Here is a 17,840-nt window from a genome sequence, read left to right as displayed (position 1 = left end):
TCCCCGGTTTATATCTAATATATTTTTAAATTTTAAATTTTAAATCTTAATTATTTCAGCTAATTAAAAATTAATTTTGTATATTTTTTAATATATTAATAATTTGAATTTCAAATTTTATTTATGTTATTTAGTATTTGTTTAAATGTCATTAATTAAATTGATTGAAAAAAATTAAAAAATATTTTTATTTTTTAACAAATTTTTAATAATAAAATTTAAAATACTAAAAAATTTTTAATCTTTTTATATTATTGTATGTAAATATAATTAATAATTAATAAATAAAATTTTTTTACGTAAAATATTTAAACGTAAAATTATTTTTATTTTTTTAAAAAAATAACTAAAAAAAATCTTTTCCTAAAAATTAACTCGAAGAAATCCTTAATCTCCAACCATCATGTTTTCGTAAGATATGATATGAAGAGAAGATTGATATGTGAATCAGATCGCATTGCTTCCACTCCTATTAATGTTCCTATACACGTATGAAATATTACCAGCAGAGGCGGAGATACATTCTAAGCCACTCACTCACCATAAGATTTTTTTCAATTCCTTCCTAAGAAAATAAATAATTTAATAAACGTACAAATTTAGATCCAACCAACTTCACGTAAAATTAAATTAAAATTTAATCAAATGTCAAATCATTTAACGAGTCTCTACGAAGTTGATGAAGTTGAGCTTTAATAAATAAAGGAAGACGGATGAAAAATTATACAAGCAAGATAGATAACTACCTTTGTAATAAGTTAACGGTTAGTTTGGTGGTGATGTTCATCAATCAATCAACATGCACATACACCAAAACAATCTCTGTATGTGTCTTATTAAGTAACCTTCAAAACTCAACCTCGTTTCTTTCTCTTCATTCGTATATTACTATGGTAAGCTAAGCTAACTACATCAAATTAAGATTGAAGTGGAAGCAAAGAAATCAAATCAAAACTATACTGACCTAACCCCCAATAATATTAATGTATTCCTCTCTTTTCTCCTTCAAACAACAACAATGGAACCCGCCATCTCTACGCCTACGCATAATAATGATTTCAGCTCCACCATCGACACCACTCGCCCCTTCACCTCCGTCAAAGAAGCCGTCGCCATCTTCGGCGAGCGCCTTCTCTTCGGTGACATGAACATCTACTCTCCAAAGCCATTCCCAGACCCTGCATCTTCTCCTGTTCAGCAACTACCACAGAGTCCTATCATGAAACCGAAAGAAGTAGAGGAAGACAACGGCGTTGTTCTTGATACATTGAAGAAGCTGGAGGCAGAGCTTGAAAAGACAAAGGCGGAGCTAAAGCTGCTCAAGGAAAGAGGGAGTGAGACGGAGGTGGCGTTGGCGACGCTGAATGCAGAGCTCCACAAGAACATGTCCAAGTTGGCGCAAGCGGAGGCCGCAGCAGCCGGGAAGGCTGCGGCGGCTACAAAGACGGTGAGGTTTGAGATTGAGGAAAAAGGAGGTGATGAAGATGGAAAGGAAGTGGTGGAGAAGAAGAAGGAGTATATAATAAGAAATAAGAAGGAGGATTCAAAAACATTGGCTCATATACTGAGCCTCGGAGAGAATGATCATCTTCTATTCGGAGGTGGTGGCAAAAGAAAGAGTATGAAGCAGAAGCCAATTATTCCCCTTGTAGGGGATCTTTTGTTTTTCAAGAGAAAGTCGTCTTCTACCAATCCTCTTTATGCTTCTCCTTTTTAATGTATATTCATGTTTGTTTCATTTCTTTGTTTCTTTGGGGTTCGACAAATGTAAAATCTGTACTACTTTGTATTTTCTTTTGCAATTTGTCTCTTTCTTCTCTTGTTATGGGATATGTCATGCTTGTAAACATTCAAGTTTCTTCCTAGTTTTTATCTTTTATTCCGTACAATAGCTAAATGATCAAATTAGTTTTTGAAAAATCATTCGTTCTTTAAATTAATTCATAAAAGATTTTTTTAATTAAATTCATCCTTTAAAGATTTTAAATTAGTCGTATTAATCCTTTCGTCACTTTATTTACTGATGACGTCAAAATTTACTAATATAACACATTAAGTGACACTCCAACACACATTTAACAGTCTTAATTGACTATTAACATAATAAATTTATAAAATTATATTAAATCAAAATTTAATTGTGGAGAGAACTAACATGTTATAAACTAATCATGTTAATAGTCAACTAAAACTTCTAAGTGTGTATTGAGGTATCACTTAACATGTTACATTAATAAATTTGATACCATCAACAAACAAAATGACAGAAGAACTAACATGACTAATTTAAAATCTTTAAAAAATAAATTTAATTAAAAAAAATCTTTTAAAAACTAATTTAAAAAACGACTAATTTTTCAGGAACTAATTTCACCATTTATTCTTCATAGAGTTAATGAACATGTTATTAAATTATGTGCCCTAATTTTAGAATAAGAAAGTTTTTCTTATTAAGTGATGCTCATATAAAAGTTTAAATGCTCATATTCATTTAAATTAAAGATAAAGCAAATTGAGTAAATAAAAGTAAATGACTGTGTATAGAAGTAGCATTATTTATCTATTTTTAGTTTTTTTTTTTTGTCAGGATCTATTTTTAATTTTGATAATATTTTATGTGTTGAATATTGGGCTTGGAGAAAGGCCCATTGACTAAAGAAAGAAGGCAAAAGGCCCAAAGCGAGCGAAGGGAACAGAACGGCGAAGAAGAAACGGAACCGATTCCATTGGCTGCTGTTGAAAGAAACAACAGAGAAAACGCAAGAAAGAAATCAAAATCAAAATCAAAATCGTTTGCAAAGGCAAAACCAACCATAACCAACAAAAACCCTATTTAGACCAATCTCGAAGAACCTTGATTAGACTTGTTTTGTTCTTTGGGAAGAAAACAAGAGGCACCGATGCAAGCTGTGGTGCTCAATACTCAATCTTGCTGCAGGGGCCTCGAGCCTCCTTCCTCCTCCACCTCCCAAAAGGTTTTCTTATTTTTTTTTTTTTGGCGTTCTTATAATTTCCGATATATAGTTATAATGATGATGATAATTCTTCAATCTGAAATATGAATAATGAATAGGGTTGGCAGTGGCAGCGCACAAGCTTCTTCGGGAGGAGAGGTAACCTTGCATGCCGCACTTTGAGTTCTTCTCTTCGGATTCGTTTGCCCCATACATCACGGCGCCATGGTTAGTCAATTTATTTATTTATTTATTAATAGATTCTAGTTTTGAACTTCTTTTTGTGAGATTTTCATGGAATTCAAGTTCAGTAGTTGGAATTCTTGATTAATTAAAATTTGCTATAAAACGGCATAAGCTTAATAATTGAATCATTAGGTTTTGATTGGTCCTTTGCCTGTATAGATTTCCTTTAGTTTTGATTGAATTTGGTTGTACATATTTCCTTTCTTAACTAGGAATAAAAGTTGTCTTCATTATTATGCTTGTGTTTAGTTTTGAGGGCCGTTGCCACTCCAAATCCAGCTGTGGAGTTGCCGTTAACCGCAGAAAATGTAGAAAGCGTATTGGATGAAATTCGACCGTATCTCATCGCAGATGGGGGAAATGTGGCTTTGCATGAGATTGATGGCAATGTTGTGAGGTTGAAGCTACAGGGAGCGTGTGGCTCCTGTCCAAGTTCTGTTATGACAATGAAAATGGGCATTGAGCGTAGATTGATGGAAAAGATACCGGAGATATTTGCAGTGGAACCCATTGCTGATGAAGAAACTGGTCTTGAGCTCAATGAAGAAAATATAGAAAAGGTTAGTTCTGTTTAACATTGTGATATTGATATTCTGGCATAGAATATTAATTTTTTGCAGTTCCTTATTGACAAACCAAATAGACTCATTTTGCACTTATGCACGCATAAAAAAGAACTTTGAGAAAGGGAACAACACATGATGGATATAGAAAAGGAAGGCATATGTAGTATATATATCAGTACCCTTATTGGACAAAGACTAATGAATGAAACTGAACAAGATATTGTTCAAGTTTCTTCACTTTCCAGGACATTTTCGGAAATATCATAGCTTCTGCAATTCCAAGAAGAAAAACACAAAGAACATTAGTGGATGATAAACACTACTTTATATAAGTTTATTGCAATTGTCAAATTTCGGAGATCATTTGCAAAAATCAAACCATGTACTGTCTACTTGGTGGGAATGGGATGATATCTCTCAACTTGAGTATGTGTAATAACTATGAAGATGAAAAGATGCTTATGTTTCTTTTACTTGTTTATATTTGATAGTATGTTAATATTGATTGTCCAGTAACATTCTCAAATGAAAAGGTTCTAAGTATTTCATATTTGATATGCGGTTTAGGTTCTAGAGGAAATAAGGCCATACCTGGTTGGGGCAGCAGATGGATCTCTTGAATTGGTAGGAATTGAAGAGCCAATTGTAAAGGTGAGAATCACAGGTCCAGCTGCTGGTGTCATGACTGTACGTGTTGCTGTTACACAAAAGTTGCGAGAAAAGATACCTTCTATTGCAGCAGTTCAGCTTTTATCATGATTTGGCCGTTAAACACAACTATCATCGGCATGGCATTCTTGTAATTTTTCGTCAGCAACAATAAGTGTTACCTGTGAAGTGATGTATATGTATAGTATATACGTAGCTACAGGATGAAACTGTTATCGTGTAAATTCAATATTCAAATGATTGCATATCCTGAAAGAAGCCTTGCTTTGGTTTATGTTATGACTTTGTCAGCTTCCTTTTTCCTTTTCCTGTTTCTCATCACAAGTCTCATCATTAGTAGTTGTTTTACATGCGCACTAAAATACTATATACACACCAGAAATCAGACACCAGCTTATCATGTATTTGCATATATTTTTATATATATTTATGTACATGTTATTAATTTGTGTATTCTCTACTCTTAATTAGTTAAAGACTTGAGCTGATTTGTCAATTTTTTTTTGCGCAACTCAGCATGTGTTTATCATAGCTGGTTCTAAACTCGGAAAAACGAGAAGAATGGTGTTAAGCTTGTGATTACCACGTTAAACTCTGTCCATTTGAATTTATTGACAGTTGGACACAATACGATGAGTCTTTGAATCTATACATGGTTTCGCTATGGCATGTGAAAGTCTAACATAAAATTTTATCACATCTCAATACATGTAAAGGTGGCAAGAGAGAAAAGGTCAATTAATTCATTGCCGCTACAGTAAAATATAATAGAAAGTTAAAAAATACAACAGCAAAGCTACATTCCATAGCAATTGAACCTTCAACTTCAACTCCACTTTTCCAACTAAACAAGTCAACGAAAAACAAAGGCTACCAAGAAAACGAACTCACTTCTTTATCCATATTATTAACAAGTGCCAAAGAGAGACAAAAAGGACAAAATACAGGCTTGCTCGCTACAAAACTTCCAACCAATATCAATCCAGAAGTTGCTATAAATGAAGATCAAGAAATGCATTTTTAGTTTCTAATTCTAAACGTTGGTGTACTTTGCAGCCTTCATCAAAGTGATGCGCTTCTACATCCATAGTATATGAAAAAGGTTTCATCCATTGATCATAAATGGTTACAGTCCAAGTTCAGAAAGTAGCTGACGCCATCTTGGAGTTTCCTCATCAAAAATGTAGGTCAAGGGTGATATAAGAACGCCACTGCCACCAATCTGCATTAAATGAATGTAATCAACATAAAAATGAGTATGAGAATCATAGCAAAGTCCATGTAGTAATAATGCTAGCTACTGCTAATGGCAGTCATAAATCATGTAGACTAACATTTTATCCCAAACCAAAAATAGCTGGGTTATTTGGACTCGTGTCATTCAGAATAACAAGGCTTCATATGAAATCCAAAACAGATGCTTTGAAAATAATTTAGAAACTCACTGCTCTCAGCTGCTGTATAGACTTGTATAGTGCCTTCTTGGGTACACATATCACTATGGCATAGTAGTCTGCTGTAACCTTCCCATCCCGTTTGCAAAAAACAGGACTTATAGTGGGTCCCTGCAGAAGATAATCACATGTACCTCTTAAAATTAAGAACAAATTGTAGTGAAAAAATAATGATACTGCTCATGATCACAGTAGTCAGTAGATAGTATATGACAAACTTTGCTAACGCAAAAAGCAAATGCTGTAAGGAAAGCCATCACCAGTGAAAAAAATGAAAAATGAAGGTAAGGTGTTCATTCCGAATCACACCTGCAACCCAGATAATGATGGTTGACTCAATACTCTCTCGGCTACTTCCTCTGCACTGCTACCCCTCATGTTTGCAGTGACCTGCCAAGTCCAAAATTAGCAAATACGATGAAAATGGCATCAAACACTAGATTTTGAGCGATGGAAATAATGAATTATATGCACCGTAAACTGCCCAATGGCCCTCAGATGTGCCTCTAATCTTTCTAGTATCTCATGTGTCGTTTCTAGTACTCCTGTCCGTTGGATCATTGATTTTCTGCTTGCAACAAGAACAGCCTGGAGAAAATTAAATTGTCAGATTGAGAGATAATTTATCAAGGCAAATGCAGAAGCAGTCATCTGGAGGCTGGAACTTCCTATTGTTAAATTGAAACTAATAGATCATGATAGTCAAGGCAAAAAATAAAAGTTAATGATTGCTAACCTGGCTTTCCAACACAGTTCCACCTTCAATTTCCTTCAAATTATTTTCTCTCAGCGTGGTCCCACTACTCACTAGGTCTAAGATGGCATCAGCAATTCCCATCTAAATGAAGCAAAGGCAAACAAATCAACCAGATAAATATCATGTCCAGCATATGGCAGCAGCATCACTAAGACGGACGCAACAACAGTTGATTACTTCATTCCAGAAACAATTGACCAAAATTACAAACAAATGAATAAAAGGGTAAAGGTTTCATATGGCCAAGCAATTAATTACTTCACCTCAACCATGTATTAAGATGCAGAATGAAGATATAATATATATCAACAACTGAGACATCACAAACCCCAAGGAGTATGAAAAACTGTTTATACAGCACAGTCCATTTTATGGTTGATAATAAGAAAGCATAAACAAAAAACTTCGTATAAAACAAATACTGTTCTCACCGCAGGTGCTGCCTCCAGAGCTCCGTCTGCAGTTGAAAAAGTCACATGTGTAAGTCCATTCTCCCTCATGAATTTGGGACCCAGCTGAACAGTGAGACCAAAGTTCAAATTAGATTTCCCTTTCTAAATGTAAACGATAGCATAAGATTAGAACTGTCAATCGAAACACGTACATAGTTGAACCCAGTAGCAACTCGCAGAGGCTTGTCTTCGGTCCATTGAGGCATCTTTGATAGCTCCTCTAGGGAATTGATATTCTCAAATATTCCATATTGGGGAATCTGGAATGAGAGAGAATACCCAAGACAATTAAAATTTCAAAAAGGAAAGACAAGCAGAATCTAGCAGGTTTGGAAAATTGTTATTTTTTCTCACCGCAAGTGATAAGCGGCAATCACCATACTCCAACGCCTCATGGACAATGATAAGATCCTCATTTCCCTGAGGACAGAAAACACATTAAATAAAACCTTTGGCACTCCTGTATACCATGGGAAATTAATCCGAAACTAGAATCAAGCTTTAGGGGAAAACACATTCTCATCTAGAAAATTAAAAAAAAAATAAAAGCATGCTTGAAAATTGCTATCTTGGCCTCGTAATAGAAAAAATAAAATCAAGTTTTAATACTTCATGAGATGAGAAACAGAAGAAACTATTTGATGCAAATGGCAACATTAACCATAAGAGAACCTTTGCTTATATTCAGGAACAGAAAAGGCATATGATGGAAAAGTTCACACATGCTCACCTGGCCATATTCACTGAGTGTATCAAGACCGACAATGCCCAGGTCAAGATCTCCAGATAACAATTTTCTTACAATGTCTTTTGGCCTTTGAAACCAAACTTCTAAGTTGGACAGCTGCAAAGTAAGAAAACTGATCAATGATAATTTAACAGCATTAGTGGGAAACAAAACAATTCTGGCCATCAGCATATGCTACAACATCCTCATAAACAGGCATTAATTACATTCTTGATTTATTCCTCCAAAAAATAAGATTACATATATATTACAGCCAAATAGCTTTAAATCAATTAGCATGAGACGAAAACACATATAGTGAAGCATGGAAGACATCCCCATCAAAAGCATAAGCAATGTTTAGTAAGAAACTAGTCATAACTTGAGTAACCTATTCTTATGAAGCTCAAACAATGCCATAGTGGAAAAACGATAGGAGAAAGAAAACAACAAACCTGAGGAATTTCAGCAACATATTGCCTAGGATTAACCTGCTTCACTGACAATTGACAATTCTTCACACACCAAAAAAAAAAAAGAGAGAGAAAATCAGTCATAAGTTAACAGAAGATAGACATGGAATTTCTAGCATTAGCAAATAACACATACAAAGTACCAAAACTCTGAGTCCTAGTGCCAAATAAAGCATAATAATATTTTCACCTGAGAAGTAAGAAGCTGAATTGAATGAATACATTAGAAGTAAGTGAAATTGGTTTGGAATATGATATACCTTGAGGAGTTCGAGAGTGTCGTTGGACATGCGACCCTTGCTAGGCAAGCCGAGACGGATCTCCTTGCGCTCAGAGGAGAGAGGAGAGCTTCCATTTAGGACGTTGATGTTTGAGGGTTGCGGAATTGACAGCGAGGCGTAGCAGCTCCAGCTGCGGGTGGTGGCGGTGGCGGTGGCGGTGGCGGACTTGACCAAAATATGAAGTGGCGTGCATTGAAGGTGAAGTTGAAGGCTTAGATTCATTGTTGTCCGCGCAGATTTAGATTTTCGTCTATTCTGTCTGTGTCTCTTGTGTGTGCGGCGACTCTACTTGCAATTCTCGGCAATAATGCGACTTCACTGTACACCAATCACCAATACAATATACTAATATTGAAGTCTCTTTATTAAAAATGAGTAATACTAATACTAAAGCGATAATAACATAAATGAAACAAAATAAAAAAAAATTTAACTATTTAATGAAAGAAACAGAGCAACCCAATTACCTATATTTGCAGAGCACGAATACGAATTATCATAACTGAAATTACAAATACATGCAAACGTATACACAAAATGGTGCCTAACGTAAAAGGTAAAAATTTATTTCGTTCTCGATCTTTTGTTTGTTCGCTATAAAATAGTCCATCACTGCCAGATCTTACCGCTGAAACTTTCAGGACCATTTTGTAGCGAAAAAAAAGCCAAAGACGAAATAAATTTTCGATTTTTACATTAGGAACCAAAATTGTACCTAACCATATATATATATATATATAAGATTATTAATTTAGTAACTAATTTTTTAATTTGAATATTTTAAAATGAGAAAGTTAGTAAAATGGTAAAATAAAAGGTTAATCACCATTAATTTTATAATTTTTATGAAATGCATGTTCTACTATCTTAATTTAAGAGTGATTAACACTTCATTTTATCACTTTATCAACTTTTTCACTTTAGAAGATTTTGATCCCTAATTTTTAGTATACACCTAATATTTTGTGAAAAATATTAAGTGGATCAAAATAAGTTTTGTTGACACAAATTTTTTTATACCGTCGTTGTATTCTATTTAGATAACTCGTGGTTGGTTCATATACATGAAGTCTAGTTGTTAATTTATACTTTGATAAAGTTACTTTAGATTTTCTACTCCTAATTGGTTTAGGTGATTCTTCACTTTTTCTTTTACTGCATAACTCATAGCCTATGTTTAAAGAGGGCTTGCTAAATTATATACAAAGGTGTAAAATCCTTTTATATTACAATGCACATATAAAATGATTAGCAGACTTAGCATACTGTAAAAGTGCATATATTGCTAATTAAGTTTAAAAAAAATCAAATTAACTCATAAGATTCTTGTGCTATTTAAATTTTTTCTTCTTTGACACTTCATATTGTTCTTGAGCTTACTTGGCTTAGTGGCCAAACTGTTCATCTATTTAATTATTAGGAAGAAACATTCTGCGTTCACAATTTGTTTTCAACGTCAATCTCAATAATAGCATAATTTAATTTGTACGCACGACTAATATAAACATAAGAAATTATACAAACGACCAATTATATATTTATATATTATGACAACAATTCCTAAGGGCTAGATGTAGGGGCATTTTTTTTATTTTTTCCGATCTAGTTTTAACTCTGCAGACAACGTCCATTGTATTCCTTTAATAATAATTTTGAGAGTTTTTTGAGAATATAAATTCCAATGATGGTGTTCAACAAGAGATTTGAAGATAAATGTAGAATACAAAATTTATGCACCATTACAAGAAGTTCCCACACAACACATAAAATTAGAAGAAACTCGCTCGCCAGGTGCTTTTCTGTTTAACAAATGGAAGAACAATTTAGTGATACAATTACATGATATCAATCAGTCTCTCTCCATTCCCAGATGAATGTGTTTAGCAGAAGATTATCCTTAGTGACAGTAAAGCTTAATGAGTTTATCAGCACCCGCTGTAAATAACCAGGGCTGTCTTGGGTGAAATTTACAGTCTAATATACCTGAAATGCAGACAACTCCAACTAAGATACAAAAATGTCTTTATAAATGTTGGCATATATTTAAATGCATCACCCAGAAAAGACATGTAGAATGAAACAGATAAATGAAAAGTAAAAAAGGGGCTATATAAAACGCTAATACTGCAGGTCTCACCTCTCCCATCTGAACTTGTATGCCCTCGCAGAATTTCCAGCGGAACAATAAGAGGATTTTGATTGAGATCGGAATAAACCATTCCATGAAACACATATGCATTGCAGTCATCTGAACATGAAGCAAACAAGGGGTATGAACGATGGTAAACCACGTTGTTGATATCTTTTGGGTGACACCTGCAATGTTACCAAATTATTTAAAAAAGACTGTCATTGAACTAAAGTACAGAAATGTGAAATTTCTAAACCAAGCTGTTGCCAAGAAATAACATAACATAGCTCATTAAGGAAATGAAAACTTTCTCCAAGAACCAACAAGCAAAGCATACTGACTTCTGTATTCTCTACTCCCTGTTTAATCTTTGCAATTAATGGACTTTTGTCCTATGTAATGGGTCTTGAAGTGTAACAAAACCCCATGATTGTTGAGAAAAAGAAAAACAACGGTGGGAGATTTTAGCATATCACATTATTTTCCAACATATATTCACAAGAAACCAAAGCAGAAGTTGACACCAAACTCAGATTTTCAAGATTACAAATTTTTACCATAATATAAGATCAACACCAATATGGCACATCCATGACCAAAAAATACCGATAAACAGAGATAATATAGTTCAGTTTTATGCCGCCCACTATAGAATTTCTCATAGGTATATTCCTTAAGCACTTTCATATTGCCCTTTGCATTAAAGCAATTCTTACATGCATTCAGGTAGCTGTATAGCATATACTGTATAATATAAAGGCATCAGGAAGAAGATAACTACTCTATCACAGCACAAGTTCAGAGCTGCCTCCAAATAATAATAACAATAATAACAAAACTTACTTGAGAGTTTTATAAGGTTTAGATGAAAGATCCATGTCAAACCAACACAGCTTCCCTTCTTTGCTCCCAACAATTAAATTATCACCTATAAACAGAGCGTACAGACAAGTAATTATGATAAAATATTTTCATTTTTATGAAAAACTAATTGATTATGCAACATCTGCATAACAATAATCACACCTCCAAGACCCTCAGGAAATGTTATTGTTGGGGATAGAATTAGGCGTTTAGTGTCTATCTGGTGCAAAGCATATTAATAACTTTTCAGAGGACTTTCCCTCTTAGACATGATGAGATTGGGAAGCTACAGTTTACTGATTTCTATGGTTTTCTTTTTTATTATTTTTTAATGGCTTAGGATATCCTTTCCTCGACTCCTGTGTACTGTTTCTTCTATAAACTAATGAAATTCTCTCTTTTGTTATCAATAAATAAATAAATAAATAATCATACCTCCAGGATGAACTGCAATAGATGAGGCTTCACGGAGCCCAGTATCTAGCTTCTTTATGAGCTTTCTCTTCAATAAATCATACACACGAACACTCTGCTTTGTACAAATAAAGAAAATGGAACGAGATGGATGGAAAGTTGATCTAACAGCAAGTCCGTGTAACTTGAATGGAAGTTTTTGTGTAAGCTTCTTCGATAAGTGGTGTATCAGAACTGCTCTTGATTCACGTAAAAAACAAGTCAAGGAATAAAAAAAGCAGCCAAGCCTGATTTAAATATTCAATTCCTAGTTACTTTTAATCCAATAAAGAATCTAAGATATGCTAATTATCTAACACAGCATAATACAGTTAGTTTTACATAAGATCCATCAATCAGATAATCACATAAAACACAGTCATAAATGCCAGCAAATAAAACACTAAATAGGTGGAACTACATGACTAATTATTACCAAGCCTAGCTAGTTCTATTCATGATCATTAGCTGAAGAGTCAGACAGACATGCAACAGGAAAATACAGAAACTAAGCATGACAAAGTGAAAATCAAGTCATAATCACTTTGGCACATGTATTCATCCTTGTAAAATAATAAACGGATGACAAATAAGGAAAGTATCACTTTCAGCTTAGGCCGCATTCAAAAAGGATATCTGCTGGCATCACTGTCGAAAAGTAGTCACCTTTCCGGTGCCATTCTACAGCAGTAACAGTCTGCATGAACACATAAACTATAGTTTATACAACTATAATAAAAAACTTCAGACAAAATGGATATGCAGATGAATATGGAAATACCTTAAAAAATTTTAATTTTATAGCCCCGTGTTTATCATCTTGAAGCCATCTTACACTAGTTGCCGAGTTGCCTATAAACACACATGATCAGGAAAAAAAACACAAATCAGGTTGCAACATCAGAAATGCAAGCATTTTGTACACATTAAGTCTATATTCTCCCAATATTAAAGAATGTTAGCAATAAAATCAGACTGACTTTTTCGTTTCTAAGACTAAATGCTTATTTTGTGGCCCTAGTCCACTTTGAGGCCCTAAGCCTCTCATAAGCATTGTCAAAAATCAAAACCTTTATATACAGAGAGATTCTGTTTTATTTAGCATTTTTCTATGTAGGCCCCTTTTTCATTTGGTATGTGGAATTTTTTTTTCCCATGTTACATTGTAGGGAATCTCTTAGATCATTCCTTTGGGTTTTGAATAAGTGTTTAGAATATAACCACAGAGCATAAAACTGACCAGAATCATCTGATGGTGTAGATGTGTCAACCGAGAGAAGCTCCTTAATCTTTTTCTGTTCTTCGTCATCCCCCAAGTGAGTGTTCAAGATAAGTACATCTTGCCCCCTAAAAGAATATTGGTTAGTGATTTATTTACACAATCAAGGCATATATCGATTATAGAGGAAAACTTAACATATTGGTAAACTGGACCTACAAGGAGACAGCCAAAATATGAACATCAGGCAGAGGATTCCAAGCAACACAATTAACAGCTTCACCAACGTCCCATCGTCTAAGACATCTGCCAGTTTCAACCTCCCAGATTCGGACAGTTCCATCGCTTGAACCTGTTCAGACAACAGAAAGTCAGGAACGACACCTTGATACTACATAATTGAGACCAAAATTTATGTCATCAACATCCATACCTGATGCAATCCACTGCCCAGAAGGTTCAACAGAAATTGATGTGACTGCATCTTCATGGCCTTTATACTCAATATAGCATGCTGTGGGATAAGGTTTGAGCTCCTTTCGACTTGGAAGCTTTGGCTTTAAGGACTCAGGATCAATATTGAGCTAGAATAGGGGGAAAAAACAACAAATACATTACATGGTCCCATCTTATATACAAACTAATCAATATATATACACAAATGTAATTCCAAAATAAAAAGTAAAGTGGAAATAATATAAAAAAAAATAAAATAAAATTTCTTAACCAAAAAAGTTCTTCAACTTTTATATTTCACTCACACGTTTCTTCCGAACTCGAGGACACAAGTACAAATCCAAGCAACGTTCAAAGCACTCCTTCATGGCATTCTCGTAGGCAGGGATGCTTCTCATAGATGTAAACCTGAACAAAGTGATATTTAATTAGTTATTTAGTTTAACTAAAGAAAAGAGGGACATAGCAAAGAAGCTGGCGATGAGAACACGATACCTTTTTGGGATAAACTTAGGACGATCTTCTTCATACATCAACTGATAAGAATTTATCTCTTCCTGGGTTGGAATGTATTCTAGAGGAGGATTATACGACTCCTCATTGCCTAAGAAGAAAAACAAGATTATATATCACGCAATCTCAAAGAAAAACCATATCCTCTATCAGTGAATATTTTAACTTCAAACTTGGGGCACTGTTCAATTATAATACCGGGAAGTCTTTGCTTTGGTGCAGGAATGTATGCCAAATGATTTGATTTTTCTGTCAAACCAGAATCATCTTCCCACAAGAGATATGGGCCATCTTCCTCCTTTGGTTTGTCAAAGGTAATTAGTCCCTTACGAATTGCTCTAACATACTGCACAACCTGTATAATCATGAAGCGCATGAGTGATAATAGAAACAAATAAAGTTTCTTTGTCTCTCCTCTAATATCTCAACACCACAGCAGTTCACTCATTTCACATTATGCTTAAAGCACAAATTAAGGAATAGTTACCTTTTTAGCTTCCCACTTTGAAGGTATAAACCTTCTTTTTGGCTCAGGTGCATTAGACAACGGATGTTTGGCACCATCCCATTTAAACCAGTCAACATAGTCCTGTACATTAGCAAAGAGAGACCAATTGAAGAAACAAATTGCGATTGAAGTCTTATTTACAGTTGACAGCCTTAAGCAAAAGATAAAACCGGAATTGAAAGTATCTGACCGGATATGGATTGAAGTCAGCATGTGGTGCCCGATTCTTGAGAAGTCTACGGACGAGTTTGACCTCATCTTTCGTTAGCTCCACTTCCTCGTCATTGTATTCATCATATACTTTCCGCCTTAAATGTTTAAAAATGTAGTAAAATCAAACATCTTATTCTCTAGAAATGAGATAGCATACATTAACATTAAAATTTAACATTTTACATAAATAAAGCATCTCTAAAGACCTCAACATTGCAGCCTAAGACTTTAAACACTATAGCCATGAAAAGTTCAAAACGAGCTGAATGAAAGAAAGTGAAAAGTTGGAATCCAGTGTATCAAGTGAATGCAATAACAAAAGAAAATGGAAAAGAAGAGAGACCAATTCTTAGAGTCATCAACATTGGCGAGGAAGGAGCCCAATTTGTCCAGTTTATCTTTCTTCTTGATCTTCTTCCCCTTGATGTCGTATCCAATATGAGGTTCGTCATCATACCAGTGGAGAGGGACATCCCCTACGGTATTTCTGGGAGCCACCTGTCAAAGGAGGAATGCATGTGAGCATCATGAGAATGAAGGTGGAAGAAACGGTTATTGAATTTTGTTGTGGACCTCGTCCTCAGAGGAATCGCTCTCTTCCTGATGGAGTCCAGAGCTGTCACTTTCACCGTGTTCATCTGGTTCACTGTCATCCCCAGCTGCGGGCTCCGATTCAGATTCTGATGGAGAACCAAAGGAGTCGCCATCGTCGTCATCGGCAGCAGAAGAGTCCTAAAAGCGAGAAAGAACAATGTATTTGAACGAAGGAATTGAGAAGTGGCACCGAGAGGAGTAGAGGATAGAGAGGATACCTCGTAAGTGGAGTCGGTATCGGAGTCGGAAACATGAGGATCCTCTTCGTTTTGCTTCTTCGGAGACATGATTGAGAAGCGGCAACACTGGTAGGGTTTTTCGTTTTCAGCGCAAGCGGCAACTAACAAAAGGGTTTTAGGTTCACTCTACCTTACTTGTTCAGTTGCAGCGCCACGGCACCAACAACGCACCCACCCGCAGACCCGATCCGGAAATAACCAATAACGCTCGCCATCCACGTTACACCATTTTTTGTGTCAGGCCCACACTGACAAACAAAAAAACCGGGTATTTCAGTTCAAAATGGTTAAAATAATCTGACCAACTTGAATTAGGAATGAACATTGCATAAGCTTCGCATTTGTCCTAATTTAGATTCGATCATAAATATATATTAGATCTATTTTTTAATCCTGACTCAATTTTAAACTCAATAAAATCTATACATATCGGATCATAATTATATTGAATAAAAATTAGATAAAAACCAAATAAAAATCAAACTTTTAATCATAATTCTATGTATTTTTATATTTTTTTCCTAGTTTCATAATTTATTAAAAATAAATATATTAATTAGAAAATATAAATTTAAGACAAAATGTATTATCTTCTTGAATGTTAATATAGGAGAAACTCTAAATCTCTAGCAATTATTTCATATGATAAAATTCATTTAGAAAAATATAATAAATACTAACCACATTCTAAAATTAAATTATAATCATGAATAAATACTAATAATATCAAATATGTAAGTCACATATAATTAACACAAAATATTATATATTAGTTTAAAGTCTTATACTTTTTAAATACAAAACAATAAGTTTAGAATAGGGCAATTTACATTATTAAATTGTTTCACCCTCAATATTACGCAAATGCATTGTTTCCAAATTTAATACGCAAATACATTGATTCACATATCTATATAAACCGCTACAAGTAACAGCGGCTTACGTGTGTGCGTGTGTGAGAGTAAACCGCTGCTGGCAGCAGCGGTTTACGTGTGTGCATGTGTGAGTGTAAACTGCTATAGGCTATAGCGGTTTACGTGTAGTGTGCTGCCTATATAAACCATGTAATTTATGTTACCTACACCACTTAGAATACTAGTTTCATCTCATTCATGTGCACCTATACCATAAATATAAACACAAGTTATCTGTGAGCTGTGCAGTGCTGCTTTGAATTTGGACAGGCTGGACTCTTAGAGCATTCCAGTCTTTAAAAAAAGCAGTATCTTAGATTCCAATAGAATAATAAACTTCACAAAAGAGCCAAATAAAGAACAATATAAACATGGGCCTCACCCTTTGCATCTCTGCTTTTGATACTAATGATTCTGATACATTTTTCAGGCTGTCATTCAAAACTTCAGTTATGGCAGTAGTTATCGCCTCAGCCTGAAGCAGAAAACCATTACCAATAACCAAACTACTCATAACAGCTTAACATATTGAATTGCTCTTAAAATTGTAAATTTGCAACTAGTTAGAAAATAAAATAAGTGCCATGAGAAGAGAGAAAAATAAAAATTGGTAAGAAAGTTAACAAAATTACAAGGGCTAATGTATCAACTAGAAATAATACAAATATATTTATTTAAATTAAAAAATTAAAATAATAAGAATACATTTATTTAAAAAATGTTAATTTAAAAATAATATAAATGTACTCTTAAATTAAATGTATTCCTATTAATAAATTGAATTAAAAATAACATATAAAAATTTAACGACTTTTTAAATACTCTTTTATAGTAGTCACAAAAAAAAATACTCTTTTATAGTACATTTTTATATACTTTAAATACTTTATAAAAAGAATATTTAAATACTTTAAAAGAGTATTTAATAAATATATTATTAAAAAAAGTATTTAAAAAGTTGTTAAATATTTATGTTATTAAAATTTAATAAATATGTCCATTTTTATATATTATTTTTAATTTAATTTATTAATAAGAGTTAAAATTAACTCATATTTGATCATTTTATATTAAAATTAATTTTAATAAAATAAATATTGTTTGGATAACAGCACATTACACGTAAACCACGGCTGGTTGTAGCAGTTTATGTACAC

The 17,840-nt window shown here is 33.8% G+C and overlaps 4 protein-coding genes across 4 annotated transcripts; 2 read left to right on the top strand and 2 right to left on the bottom strand.

The window, feature by feature from the left end:
- Window positions 1-912: 912 nt before the first annotated feature.
- Window positions 913-1,802, top strand: LOC107482603 (WEB family protein At3g51220). Its single transcript, XM_016103127.3, has one exon. The coding sequence runs from the start codon at window positions 1,019-1,021 to the stop codon at window positions 1,715-1,717; it is 699 nt and encodes a 232-aa protein (XP_015958613.1). The 5' UTR covers window positions 913-1,018; the 3' UTR covers window positions 1,718-1,802.
- A 931-nt stretch (window positions 1,803-2,733) lies between these two features.
- Window positions 2,734-4,709, top strand: LOC107482749 (nifU-like protein 2, chloroplastic). The gene is made up of 4 exons (XM_016103314.3): window positions 2,734-2,975; window positions 3,074-3,182; window positions 3,450-3,760; window positions 4,334-4,709. Exons 1-4 carry the CDS (start codon window positions 2,901-2,903, stop codon window positions 4,523-4,525), a joined length of 687 nt encoding a protein of 228 aa, XP_015958800.1. The 5' UTR covers window positions 2,734-2,900; the 3' UTR covers window positions 4,526-4,709.
- A 439-nt stretch (window positions 4,710-5,148) lies between these two features.
- LOC107482748 (ATP phosphoribosyltransferase 2, chloroplastic) lies at window positions 5,149-8,915 on the bottom strand. Its single transcript, XM_016103313.3, has 11 exons — window positions 8,559-8,915; window positions 8,281-8,340; window positions 7,829-7,942; window positions 7,453-7,518; window positions 7,251-7,358; window positions 7,078-7,161; window positions 6,626-6,727; window positions 6,364-6,477; window positions 6,199-6,279; window positions 5,881-6,000; window positions 5,149-5,657 (listed from the first exon to the last, which is right to left on the bottom strand). Exons 1-11 carry the CDS (start codon window positions 8,799-8,801, stop codon window positions 5,562-5,564), a joined length of 1,188 nt encoding a protein of 395 aa, XP_015958799.1. The 5' UTR covers window positions 8,802-8,915; the 3' UTR covers window positions 5,149-5,561.
- A 1,349-nt stretch (window positions 8,916-10,264) lies between these two features.
- LOC107482750 (ribosome biogenesis protein BOP1 homolog) lies at window positions 10,265-15,893 on the bottom strand. Its single transcript, XM_016103315.3, has 17 exons — window positions 15,749-15,893; window positions 15,510-15,668; window positions 15,280-15,434; window positions 14,914-15,031; window positions 14,703-14,804; window positions 14,414-14,570; window positions 14,198-14,306; window positions 14,008-14,110; window positions 13,680-13,830; window positions 13,466-13,598; window positions 13,268-13,374; window positions 12,809-12,879; window positions 12,664-12,724; window positions 12,010-12,237; window positions 11,554-11,638; window positions 10,717-10,895; window positions 10,265-10,562 (listed from the first exon to the last, which is right to left on the bottom strand). The coding sequence occupies exons 1-17, from the start codon at window positions 15,815-15,817 to the stop codon at window positions 10,477-10,479; spliced, it is 2,073 nt and encodes a 690-aa protein (XP_015958801.1). The 5' UTR covers window positions 15,818-15,893; the 3' UTR covers window positions 10,265-10,476.
- Between the last annotated feature and the right edge of the window lie 1,947 nt (window positions 15,894-17,840).

The sequence above is a fragment of the Arachis duranensis genome, chromosome 4 (genome assembly GCF_000817695.3).
Source record: "Arachis duranensis cultivar V14167 chromosome 4, aradu.V14167.gnm2.J7QH, whole genome shotgun sequence".
Lineage (NCBI taxonomy): Eukaryota > Viridiplantae > Streptophyta > Magnoliopsida > Fabales > Fabaceae > Arachis > Arachis duranensis.
The sequence above is the reverse complement of the archived record's forward strand: the minus strand, read 5'-3'. Positions and strand labels throughout refer to the sequence as shown.